Source organism: Zingiber officinale, chromosome 9A (assembly GCF_018446385.1).
Source record: "Zingiber officinale cultivar Zhangliang chromosome 9A, Zo_v1.1, whole genome shotgun sequence".
Lineage (NCBI taxonomy): Eukaryota > Viridiplantae > Streptophyta > Magnoliopsida > Zingiberales > Zingiberaceae > Zingiber > Zingiber officinale.
The window spans coordinates 20,272,949-20,286,067 of record NC_056002.1 but is presented as its reverse complement, the minus strand read 5'-3'; the positions used below and the strand labels follow the sequence as shown (position 1 = coordinate 20,286,067).

Genomic DNA, 13,119 nt, shown 5'->3' with positions numbered 1-13,119 from the left:
AGAATGGCATTTAGGTTGATGAATCGTTTACATGTTTGTCACATGTGTTGTTCCTAGAAGACCAAATTGTATACCATAGAAAACCATGATAATCGATTAAAATTCAATTTTTATGGCAATTTTTAGAGTACATAACTTCTAGAGTGAAGTGCAATTTTCACTCTTATTGTCATATTTTTATATCAACTTGGCTTTGGCTAGACTTATTTTGTGTTGAATCGACCTTACCTATAGACAATTTTGTGTCTCCATGTGAAGAGTGCAGATTCATTCTTTTCAAGTTTTGTATGATTTAAACTTCACCCATTATTGCTTTTCTTTTGTAATAATGCTTTCAATTTAATTTCTAGTAAATTAGATTAATTCTTTACTTTCAATTAGTTTTATTTACTTTTTAATAGTTTTTTATATCTTAGAATCGTATAAAACAAAATTTGTATCAAATCATATCGAATAATACCACATTCGTATGATTCTCTTCTATTTTAATACACATGTTCGAACTCCTAAATTCCAAAATGTCAAAGCATTCAGGAGGAAGATCTTTTAATATCATCGGTACCACAAACATCAAAACTATGGAAGCTGATTATACCAATAATCTTCCTATTATTTGGTTTGTCAGTGATCTTAATATTTGGTAATATTTGGTCTTTGATGCTCACGACAGAGTTTCAACGCTGCATGATTACCTTGTTCAAGCAGATTGCTCGCTGCCTCAGTAGCTCGCATTTTCAGAGTTCCACAGCTCTTCTTTCTTATGATGATCTTGTTCTTGCAGATTTGTGTTTCCTCTGTGGACCCTTTGGCATTTCCTTCTGCAGTGGAAGCAGGTGCCCAAATGGTTAGGATGCGATGAACTTGACTGGTTTCGATCGGATTGTCTGTCATACCAAACATTAAAATCCTTGTGCTAAATGCAGGTGGAAATTGGAAATTATGATTCTTTCTACGAGATGGGAATTCAGTTTTCCCCTGAACAGGTATATGAATCATGATCGTACTTTTCCTTGCAGTTCCTCGAGTATTTTCAGCTATTTCTATCTCGTCACTATTCTGTGGTGCCATTGTCAGATTCTAAAGCTCACTAGAGAAACTAGAAGGATTCTTCCATCCATTACACTGTCTGTAACCGTGCCACACATGCTTAGTCTCCCTGATCAGGTAGCTCATTTATTTCCTCGTAAACTGAGATTTGTCACTAACACAATCTCTCGTTGTTTTTTGTTCAATTTAAAAAGGTGAAGCTAGCAGAGTTGCTGGAACAGGAAGGTGCTGATATAATCCAAACTGAAGGAGGGAAATACTCAAGTCCATCAAAACCTGGTGTCCTTGGTTTGATCGAGAAGGTAACAACAGTACGAATAAGAAATCTTAGCACACTTGTGATGAAAAATGTGATATTTTTCCTCTTTAAAATGTAGGCCACACCAACGCTAGCAGCTGCATACTCCATTTCCCGAGCAGTTCAGATTCCAGTTATGTGCTCATCTGGATTAAGCGCTGTCACTGCACCTATGGCTTTAACAGCAGGAGCAGCTGGTGTGGTATGCGTTCTTTTGCTTTCTAATCTAATCATTATCTGCTACTAGTGAAAGAAATATAGACTCTTTCAGATTCTCTTGTGTTCTTGATTATCTGCTACTACTTCATTGTCAGAAGTAGTTGAACACTAACACTTGGACGTCAACATTTTTGAGTTGGCTGGACTTAAAGAAGCAATTCCATGCGATGGACACCAACAACAGCGGTTAGTCAATGATGAGGTTTTGTAAAACTTGTGTGTTTGAAAAATTATTGTCATGAAGTTAAGGATAACTTGTATGATACAAATTTAATTTGTGGATCAATATGTATACATTTTGTTTGTATAATATAAAGTTTTATTTATTTGTTAAATAGTCTTATTATAAAAATGATTGTGGTTGTGGATATTTAATTATATGTAAATTTTGAGTATTTTTTTATAATTTTTGCTATTTAATTAAGAAAAACACTATTTTTTATAAATTTAAAAAGACAACGTTTTTAAGTAATAAAAGACAACGCTTAAAAAACAATGTCTTTAAGACCAACCACAACGCTTTTAAAGCGTTGTCTTTGATATGTGCATTTTTACAACAGCATCTATAACAACGCTTTTTAAGAACGAAAAGACAACGCTTAAAAAGCGTTGTCTTTGTGACCAACCACAACGCTTTTAAAGCGTTGTCTTTGATATGACTTTCTACAACACCATCTACAACATCACTTTTTAAGTACATACGACAACGCCAAAAAAGCGTTGTTGTTTAGCTTTTTTCTTGTAGTGATCATTCAAATATAGATGAAATACCAACACTTAAAGTTCAGCAAATGTATGACATGTTAAAGGCTAGTGAAAGAGAAATGTCAGAAGGGATTTCGTCTAGTCATTCCCAATTATCAACTACTACAAGGTTATTGAACATCAAAAGAGAGCATCATTTTTTAGAAAGATATTATGATGACATATGTCAATTGATGTATGAGTTACTTCCTGCTGATAACATAATATTTGATAGTTTCTACAATACAAAAAAATTGGTGAGAGATTTAAGTTTGCCTGTAGAGAAGATTAATTATTGAATTAACAGCTGCATGATATTTTGGAAAGAATACAGTGAATTGATTGAATGCATACTAAAAGTCTAGTTTTATGTAAACATTTATTTTAAAATAAGAATCACATTGGTCAAATGTCTACATTTATACTAAGTGTAGTTGTCTATTTAATTTATATTATAGATAACATGGTGTGAGGAGACACACAGAAGATTATGTTATCAGTTCCTTATAAATTATAAATAGTTGCTCACAACCAAGATGGAATGGGACAAACCATTGGAGTGGTTGTAGTGTAATTTGGTATTAGTTTATCTTGACTATAAAATTACACTAGTACACTATGAGTGTATTGAGCAGGACCATTTGAGGTAGTTTCTTTTTATACTGACTATATAAAAGAACAATACCTCTGTTATTATGGAAGTACGTACTCTTAATCATGATATAATAACAAACATGTATACGTAATATTTATTTATTTAATTTATCAAAGGGTGCGATTTAGTATGATAAATCAATAGGCCCGATAAGTTAGGAAATAATATTATTTATATAATGTGTTGTTGATTATAGAATGAAACTGTGTCCTAGTAATCTAGGTTGATAATGCCCCCTTGAGGAGCTCATAAGGATTGTTATATAAACCCTGCAGGTGAACTTAGTCTGACATGACAATAAGGTTGAGTGGTACTACTCTTGGAGCTAGATATTAATTAAGTGAGTTGTCAGTAACTCATTTAATTAGTGGGCATTCAAATCTTAAACATAGGGAGAATAACATACTCATAATAAGAAGAAGCCCATATTGTAATATGGGATTGGTGAGGTAGTGCAATAATAACTCTTTAGTGGTATGAATTATTATTGATGAACTCGAGTTGGGTGTTCGGGGCGAACACGAAAAGCTCAAGCTCATCGGGAGACCAAAACCAATTCCTCCTCTAGGTCCCTATTGTAGCCTCTTATTTATAAAGTCTTATATCCACCAAAACCCAACTTCTTACCCACCTCTTGGTGCTTGGCCAAGCCTAGCTAGGAGCCCAAGCTAGGGCCGACCAAACCAAACCAAGAAGGGAGCCAAGTTGTGGCCGGCCCTAGCTTGGAGCCCAAGCAAGGGTGGCAGGTCATATTAAGATTAAAAGGAGATTTTAAATTTTAAATCTTTCCTTATGTGGAAGCTACGGTTTTAAAAGAGAGTTTTTAAAATTTTAAATCTTTTCTTTTATAGCTTTCTACAAAGGATTAAGAGAAAGGTTTGATATCTTTCCTTATTTGTAGTTAAAAGGAAGATTTTAATTTTTGATAAAACTTTCCTTTTTTGCAACCATCCACATGTTTTAAAAGAAAGATTTTAATTTATATAATTTTCCTTTTACAATCAACAAGGGATTTAAAGAAAGAAATTTTTTAATTAAAATTTCTTATCGGAAACAAATAAGGAAGTTTTAATTTTATGTTTAAAACTTTCCTTGTTTGAAGCAATAGATATGGCCGGCCATGACAAAAAGAAAAGGAAGTTTTAATTTTTTGTTTTAAAATTTTCCTTTTTAGTCATTGGTAAGGAATATAAGGAAGTTTTAATTATGTTTAAAACTTTCCTTATTTACCAAGATCAAGGAATATAAAAGAGGAGGAGGGGGTGTCTCACCCAATAACACATCTATTATTCCTCCTCTCTTATTCCTTGTGGTTGGCCCTTTCTCTTTCCCTATTCTTCTTCTTTGTGGCCGACGGCATCATCTTCTTGGAGAGATTTTGGTGGCCGGATTTTGCTTGGAGAAGAAGAAGAGAAAGGAGGCATTGTTTCCTAGCATCCTTTGGAGATTGGTTGGTGGCCGAAACTCATCATCCTTGAAGGTTTTTACTGGTCGAAACTTGGAAGCAAGAAAAGAAGGCTTGAGTGGATTTCATCTTGGAAGATCGTCGCCCACATCCAAGAGAAGGAGAGGAATACAATAGAAGATCAAGAGGTCTATAAGCTATAAAAGGTATAACTAGTTATTAGTTTTCGCATCATAACTAGTTCATCTTTTGTATAAATCTTGAAAAACCAAACACAAGAGGTTATCAGTTTTTAAGTTATCATTTTTGTTATCAATTTTATTTTTTGATTTCATGTTTCGATAATGTGTTTTTATTGAGGTCTCTATAGTTAAACCTAGTTTACTGGAAGAAGTTAAATATCCAATTCCTCTGTGAGGCTTTGTCTAGGAAGTGGTGGATGATCCCATACCCAAGAAGGCCTAGTGCCTCGCCATGTTTAACATAGAAGCCGATCTTAGAAATAGATATTTGATAACTTCTGTAATATGGTTTAACTTAGGAAGATCACATCTGTTGAACTTGGAGTCAGAATGTTAAGTTTCGTTCCCAATCCAAGTTTAACTTCTAAAAGGAAATTTGGATTAATAATGTTAAGCATCGTTTGCAATCCAAATTTAACTTTAGTAGAGCACATGGGTAGCTAGGATAGTTCTATGTTTGTACAAATTTTTGTACAGTGGAACTAGGATGGTATTCCGAGTAGCAACCAACAGACATGTTAAAGGCTAGTGAAAGAGAAATTTTGGAAGGGATTTCGTCTAGTCATTCCCAATTATCAACTACTACAAAGTTATTGAACATCAAAGTATAGCATCATTTTTTAGAAAGATATTATGATGACATATGTCAATTGATGTATGAGTTACTTCCTACTGATAATATAATATTTGATAGCTTCTACAATACAAAAAAAATTTGTGAGAGGTTTAGGTTTGCCTATAGAGAAGATTGATTATTGAATTAACAACCGCATGATATTTTGGAAAGAAGACAGTGAATTGATTGAATGCAGAATTTGTACTCAACCTCGTTATAAGCATAGTAGTCACATATCAAGGAAGAAAAAGAAAAGATTACAGAGAAAGTTATGTATTATTTTCCGTTAACTGCTAGACTCCAATGCTTGTATGCATCTACTGCAACAATAAGCTACATGAGGTGGCATCATGAGCATATACACGAAGGACGTATAATGTGTCATCCTTGTGACTCCCCTGTATGGAAATATCTTGATACAATATTTTCCTTATTTGCAATAGAACTACGTAATGTGAGACTGGGACTTCCTGTAGATGGATTTCAATCATTTGGTTAGTCGGGATAGTAATATTCATCTTGGCCAGTTATAATAACACCTTACAACTTACCACCATAGATGTGTATGAAAGATGAATCCATTTTCCTTACTATACTTATTCCAAGGCCAACTAATCTGAAAGAGAAGATAGATATTTTCTTGTAACTTCTGATTGCCGAATTGAATGAATTATGGAATGTAGGGTCAATGACTTATGTTGTTGTAAGCAAAACTAATTTTAGATTTCATGCTACACTATTATGGATGATTAGTGATTTTTCAGCATATTTAATGTTGTTCGGATAGAGCACGACTGGTAAATTAGCATGCACACACTACATTATAGAGTCTAATGCATTTTTATTACCCTGTAGTGGGAAAATATCTTGGTTGGATAATCATCCTAAATTTTTATCGGTTGATCACCCTTTCAGACGAAATAAGAAAAGTTTTATTAAGAATGTTGTATTCAAAAAACTTCCTCTAACAGTCAAGTCAAGTGAAGAAATCCTTGATCAAATAGACAACTATGGATTTCTATCAGTATCTAAGATTAATTCTGATGAGATAAATAAATACATGGTTAGACAGTGCAAGTGTGGTTGGAAAAAAGAAGTATTTTTTGGGAGCTGCTATATTGGAAGTATCTACTCATTCGCCATAATTTAGATATGATGCAAGCTGAGAAAGATTTCTTTGATAATATTTTCAACACTGTGATAAATGTGCAGGGAAGAACTAAAGATACTGCAAAATCAATTGAGGAATTAAAAGAATTAGTCAGTAGACCAGAGTTACATCAAATGAAATAAATGATAAATTCCCAAAGGCTTGTTATACATTGGACAAAGATGGTAAGCAAGCTTTATGTAATTGGTTAAAAGAAATCAAATTTCCAAATAGGTATGCCTCAAATATGGCTCAATGCATGGATATGAACAGATTAAAGATGTTTGGAATGAAGAGTCATGACTGTCATGTATTCATGCAAAGACTTATTCCAGTAGCTTTCCATGACTTACTTCCTTAAAATGTTTGGCAAGCACTCACAGATGACTGATAAATGACTGGAATTGACTAACACCTAAGCTCTCCTAAGGTTAAATGATTGATAAATGACTGTGCTCTCTAACGGTTCACCACAATAGCCCCATAATTATCTCTTTATGCTTTATGAGGTTTCCTTACTATGTTTAATTTCCTTTTTGTTTGTTGCACATACCTTAGTAGTCTATTTTGTATCTACTTTTGGAACATACTTGCTGGGTCGGTGGACTCACATTGTAAACTTGCACAGGAGAAGGGAGTGGCATTGAGACGGTGGTAGATGGCACGAAGGCGGAGTGACCAAGAGGAGGAGATGGAATGCAAGACACACTGTCCAAGGTCGTTATGCCTATTATTCAATCGAAACTTTTGACTGTAATGAGATTGAAGACTTTTGCTTAAATAAATAAAAAAAATTCATTACTATTTCCAAAATGTGAATTTTAGTTACGGGTTGTTTCAGTTGATATCAGAGCACCGCTCCTGAGGGACAGTATGTGTAATAAATTCCATCTCCAACTCGATCACGCCCGCCTTCAAGTCTGTAAGATTTACCCTTGCATATATTTGCGATATTGTTGTGGAATATATGTTAATTTTGTAGTATGAGACAAAGGAAAAATGACTGATTATTTTAGGCATACAGGGTAATGGCTGCTAGGAGGAATGCTGGAGAAGGAGGAGAGCAGTTCAACCAATTTCTGGTTGGACTTACCGCACTCCTCCAAGAGCAAAGTTGTGTGCATGGAGAGCAGATTCAACATTTGGTGAGAGTCAGAGAAAGTGAGTATGTGCTCAGTCAGGTCACTGCGAGTAATCTACCTATGTATCGATAGTTCAGAGTATTGTTACGTCACCGCAAGTGCACGGTTACGTCATTAGTAATATAAAAGATTATCGATCCCACAGGGATTGTTGATTATGCACTAGTTAACTTCGCACGATGAATTATCTAAACAAATGTAAGATTGGTTGGAAAAGAGAGTAAGAGAAAGAGAATGTAAAGAGTAGAGAAAGAGGGAGAGTTGTATTTAGAGATGGATAGTGTTAGGACCAAAAGTAGCTAGAGGGGGGGGGTGAATAGCTCGTCGCGTTCGCTCGGTGCTTGGCGTTGCTTGTTTCTTCAAGAATATGCAGCGGAAAATACAGAAACAATCACACAACGCTAACACGGTTGGTTTACTTGGTATCCACCTCACAAGAGGTGACTAATCCAAGGATCCACACCAACACACACACCCTCCACTATGAATAACACTCCTTTATGGTAACTACCAAAGGCGGAGAAGCCCTACAACCCTCTCGGTACAAGAAGAAGGAAAGGGAAACAAAATACAAGCACAAAGCTTACAATGAATGCAGAAAACCCTAACCCTAGCTTCTCTCCTTGCCTTTGATCCGCCTCTTGACTCGGAGAGCTTCCAAGAACCTTCAAGAACTGGCGATCACGAGCTTTGAGAGTGCTGTGGAGGAGCTGGCGAAGATCTGAGATGAAACGGTGAAGGGATGCTGCAGCCAACGCACGCCTGCAGCTCAAATACGACGCAACGGTCGGATCCCGATCGATTCGAATATTCCCAATCGATCGGGAAGGCTTTGGATCGATCCATGGATCGATCCAGAGCACCTCTGTGCTCTGGAAAAATGCCTGGATCGATCCACGGATCGATCCAGCGCTTATCGCGCAAAGCAGCCGCGTCCCAATCGATTCACTGATCGATTTGGACATCTGGATCGATCCACGAATCGATCCAGAGGCTCTCTGTTCGCTAGGAAAGGCCTGGATCGATCCACTGATCGATCCAGCACTTGGTCTTTGCCCAAAACCAAGTCCCAAGCCTCTCAAACCAACATCCGGTCAACCTTGACCTGTTGATACATCATGCCTAGCATCTGGTCACTCCTTTGACTTGCTAGGACTCTCCACCAAGTGTCTGGTCAATCCCTTTGACCCACTTGGACTTTACTCGTCGTGCCAAGTATCCGGTCACTCTCTTGTCCTACTTGGACTTCCACCAGATGTCTGATCATCCTTGATCCATCTGGATTTTCCCTTGCCTGGCTTCACTCACCAGGACTTTCACCTGGCTTCACTCACCAGGATTTCCTTCTGCCTAGCTTCACTCAATAGGACTTTCACCTGGCTTCACTCACCAGGATTTCTAATCTGCCTGGCTTCACTCACTAGGACTTTCACCTGGCTTCACTCACCAGGACTTTCACCTGCCTAGCTTCACTCACTAGGGCTTTCCTTCTGCCTGGCTTCACTCACCAGGACTTTCACTTCTGCTGCCTAACATACCAGTTAGGACTTCCTAGTCAGGTATCCGGTCACTCTTGACCTACTTGACTCTCCTTCAATCTCCCTGATCAGAATCTCCCCACATGAACAACTGCACCTGCATTGTCCATGTGTCTACATGTATTGTCAAACATCGAAACTATGACCAAGACCCAAGCTTGGTCAACTCAGTCAACCTCGACCTAAAGGATATTGCACCAACAATCTCCCCCTTTTTGATGTTTGACAATACCTTTAAGTTAGGACCATTCTGAGTTAAGCTAGTCCCATAGCCTTAACTTCATTCATGCCAAAAGTATGAATGTTGGTTCCCTTCATTCTCCCCCTATGAGCTCCCCCATAGGTAATGAAAGCCTAGCTTAAACCACATATTCTCCCCCTATTGGCACACATCAACCCAGCTTTGAGCACACATCAACCCATGCCTCAATTTTAGGCACACTTCAACAAATGCCCCATTGTTGAAAACTCTCCCCCTGAAGAGTTGCTCATCGTTGTTCACAACTTCACTCGTTGTGGTCAACACGATAATGAAGGTCCCATACCCTTCATTATCCTTAACCTTACATTCTCCCCCAATGGAGGCAAATGCCCATCCTTGAGCATTATCCACTAGAACCCACTTGAACAATGAGGATATCCACTCCCCATTAAAGTTCAAACGCTCAACCTTGAGCATGTTCTTAACAGAAGGTTGACCACCTTCCTAGGTTCATGAAAAATAATTTTTCATGTCTTTAAAGAGTCCCTCCCCCTAAAGACATGGTGGTTACTTCTGTCATTGCACCAACAATGACTTGGAATCCCTAAAAATTTAGGAAACCCAAATTTTAGAAGTTTTGAGGTTCAAATATTCAAAATTTGAAACAAACCTCAACCTAAACTTCAACTTAGCCTTCCTTAACCAATCCATCCTTGTTTTCAACATGAAAACACCCTCTAAAGGTATACAAACGTGTCTTGAGGGGTTAGGAATGGTTACATTGACTAAAATAGGTTTAGAGTGCTGAAATCAGACCTTCCCAGTCAAAATCAGCATCCTAGATCGATTGGAGTTGGGTTCCAATCGATTCAACCTATTTGAATCGATCCACTGATCGATTCAGGATGTGTGGATCGATCGGCTGATCGATCCAGCGAGCTTCTGCTCGCGAGAATTGCCTTCTGAATCGATCCACTGATCGATTCAGGCACTCCAATCGATCCATGGATCGATTGGAGCTCTGATAGTTGCTGAAATTCAAAATCAGCCAACTTCAGAAATCCCTAGAAAATTCTACAAAAATCCAAAAATCATGAAATTTCGTGTAGACATTTCTTATGGCATAATTTATCAAGGAAAAATAGTTTTCTAAGGAAATACCTCATATTTTCAAAAATTGACACAAACTTGAAAGCTTGCTAAAACTTTAGCGTTTTCTTCAAGTTTGTGTTTAACTATTCAATGGTGATTACTATCAAAAGATAGCCTTCACCAAGGTTTTCCAAAAGCATTTTGAAATAATTTTCAAAACCAATATCCCATCACATTCCTTGGGCTTAATGCACATGACTTGTACATTAGCTTTCCCAATGATGGGAAAACACATAACTATGTGTTTTGATGAACTTAAAACTCAAGAGAATGCACTAAGTCAACATGTTGAATTTTGTTCATCATCCTAACATCTCACTTGTATCTATTGTGCACAAAACACATACAAGTCATCTTATAGGTCTTTGTGAGATGTGAATTTTGGTTTTGCCCTAATCTAGGGATCATGCATATCTATCTAGGCATTTTAGAGATATTAGACATCCCCTAGGATATCACTTGTTAATAAGTGTTGTTAAATGCCATTTGTCCTTAATTTCAAGGAATTTAAACTTAATGCATGATTATGTTATGGCATACATCAAGATGAAATAATTTTCAAAAGAAAATATCCTATAACTACTTGATGTATGAATGTCATGACATGGTATTTTTGGATTTTTCATAATGAAACATAAATGCAAAAATAGACATGATGTCATGACATATGATGGGCAAATAATCATGGCAAGATTTAGCATAAATAAAATATACCTAGATTACCTATCTAAGTATCCTTAACCACTCAGCTAAATCAAAAAGTATAACCCTAGTTCGCCCAATTTCCTTAAGAAAATGCCAAAACCCAACTTGACATTTTTCTAATCTCTTGAATTAATTATGCCAATTAAAAATTTAAAGCATTCCTCAAATGTTGGCATATTTCACTTTCCTCAAGAGTGATTGCGTAAATCAAGGTCCGGATTGCCTTAAATTTCCAAGAGACTACCAAAATCCCAACTCGGTATTTCTCAAGGTTTTCCTAATTTGTGCCATTTTAAGATAAAATCAATTTTTCCACCATTAGACACATTTTACTCTTTCAAGGAGTAAACCAAGATCCACTTCATTTTCAAAGGTTAACAAAAACCTTGAAAATGCTCCTTGAGTGTCAATTTCCTCAAAGTCAGGTTAACTACCCTTCTAATCGGAGTTGACACTCTCTAACCCATCTATGGGGTAGAGAAGATGCTCCTAGGAACCCAACACCTATTGGTGCTCCTTGGATGCTCTAGGTACTCACTAGGGATAACTTCCCTAGATACCTTCCTAGTTACCTTGTTGGGCTTCTTAGAAGCCTTGGTCACAGTTTCTAGGTCAACTCTAGGGATAGCTTCCCTTGTAACCTTCTTTGTGACTTTCTTAGACTTCTTAGAAGTCTTAGTCACATTTATTGCAAAAATACTCTTAGGGATGACTTCCCTAGTATTCTTGGCTTGACCACTAGACCTAGGGTTTGTTCCATAACTATATGGAACTCTATGGTAAGAGGGCACATCCTTCTTAGCCTTTGGTTTGTATCCCAAACCTCTATGGCCATTAGATGACCTTTGTGCTCCTAGACCTAGGCTATGCTCATTTTGCCCTTTTAGGATATTTTCCATCCTTTTAGGGTCCTTTCCATTTTATCAAGCCTTGACCTCAAGACTTGATTTTCTATCACTAAGTCCTTAGTTTTAGATTTTTCATTTGATCCATGAGCATATTTGTTCTTGGGCTTGTATCTAAAATCTTTAGAGTTATTGCCCAAGTGTCTATCTACCTTCCTAACCTTAGGTTGGGTAGTTTTGGCATGTAGGGCCACATGCTTTTCCTTAAAGCCCTCATGCTTTCTATTCTTATGGTAAATTGCATTAAAATGATAAAAATTTGAACTATCATGCTTTTTACCATAGTGTAAAGAGGTAGGCTCAATGAATGTTACCTTCTTCTTTACCTTGGAGGCTCCCCCTTGACTAATGCCTCCTTGAGCCTTGACCATCTTCTTCCCCTTGGGGCATTGACTCCGGTAATGCCCCTTTTGATTGCAAGAGAAGCACACAATGTGCTCCTTGCTCTTCTTTGTTCCGGGGATGGTCTCCTTGAGCTTCTCCTTTCCTTTTTGTGCCATTTGGCCCTTTTTCTTGGCCAATTTGGGGCACTTGCTCTTGTAGTGCCCATGTTCCCTACATTCAAAGCATATAATATGATTTTTATTATTAATTGAAATGTTTATACCTTCGCTTGTAGAGATGGCATCTTTTCCTTTGGATCCGGAGGTGGAAGCTTCCTCTTGATCGAACCTTGATTCCCCTCCATTTGATTTTTCTTGACTTGTGGAGGTAGAAGCTTCTTATTCCTCTTCTTCTCTTGACCCGGATGTAGAGGATTCTCCTTCATCTTGATCCGGCGTCACCAAGGATTGCTCCCCCTCAATCCTAGAGGTGGAGGCTTCATCATCTTGAATATGAAACAAGGAGTATGCTCCCTCCTTGTTCCCTTCGTTGCATTCCCTTGAAGATGAAGCTTCTTCTTGGACTTCTTCTTCGGAGGTTGAGCATCTCTCAACCTCGGAGTCCTCCTCTTGGTCTTGATCCAATGAGTCGCCCTCTTTGGATTCTCCTTGATTTGGTACAGTGGAGGGGATCTCATGAATTCTTGCCAATTTGCTCCAAAGCTCCTTGGCATCTTCAAACTCTCCAATTTGTTCCAAGATGTTGCTTGGCAATA

The 13,119-nt window shown here is 37.4% G+C and overlaps 1 protein-coding gene across 1 annotated transcript; it reads left to right on the top strand.

Moving 5' to 3' along the window:
• The first annotated feature begins 760 nt into the window (after positions 1 to 760).
• LOC122019077 (uncharacterized protein ycf23-like) lies at positions 761 to 1,592 on the top strand. Its single transcript, XM_042576586.1, has 5 exons — positions 761 to 844; positions 924 to 983; positions 1,075 to 1,164; positions 1,242 to 1,349; positions 1,425 to 1,592. Exons 1-5 carry the CDS (start codon positions 761 to 763, stop codon positions 1,590 to 1,592), a joined length of 510 nt encoding a protein of 169 aa, XP_042432520.1.
• The last annotated feature ends 11,527 nt before the right edge of the window (positions 1,593 to 13,119 follow it).

Bases quoted from the DNA above. Each gene is read 5' to 3' on its own strand.
- LOC122019077 (XM_042576586.1), top strand. From the start codon at position 761: ATGATGATCTTGTTCTTGCAGATTTGTGTTTCCTCTGTGGACCCTTTG. The intron at 845-923 runs GTTAGGATGCGA...TGCTAAATGCAG, and splicing joins TGGAAGCAGGTGCCCAAATG to GTGGAAATTGGAAATTATGA. The intron at 984-1,074 runs GTATATGAATCA...TGCCATTGTCAG, and splicing joins TTCAGTTTTCCCCTGAACAG to ATTCTAAAGCTCACTAGAGA.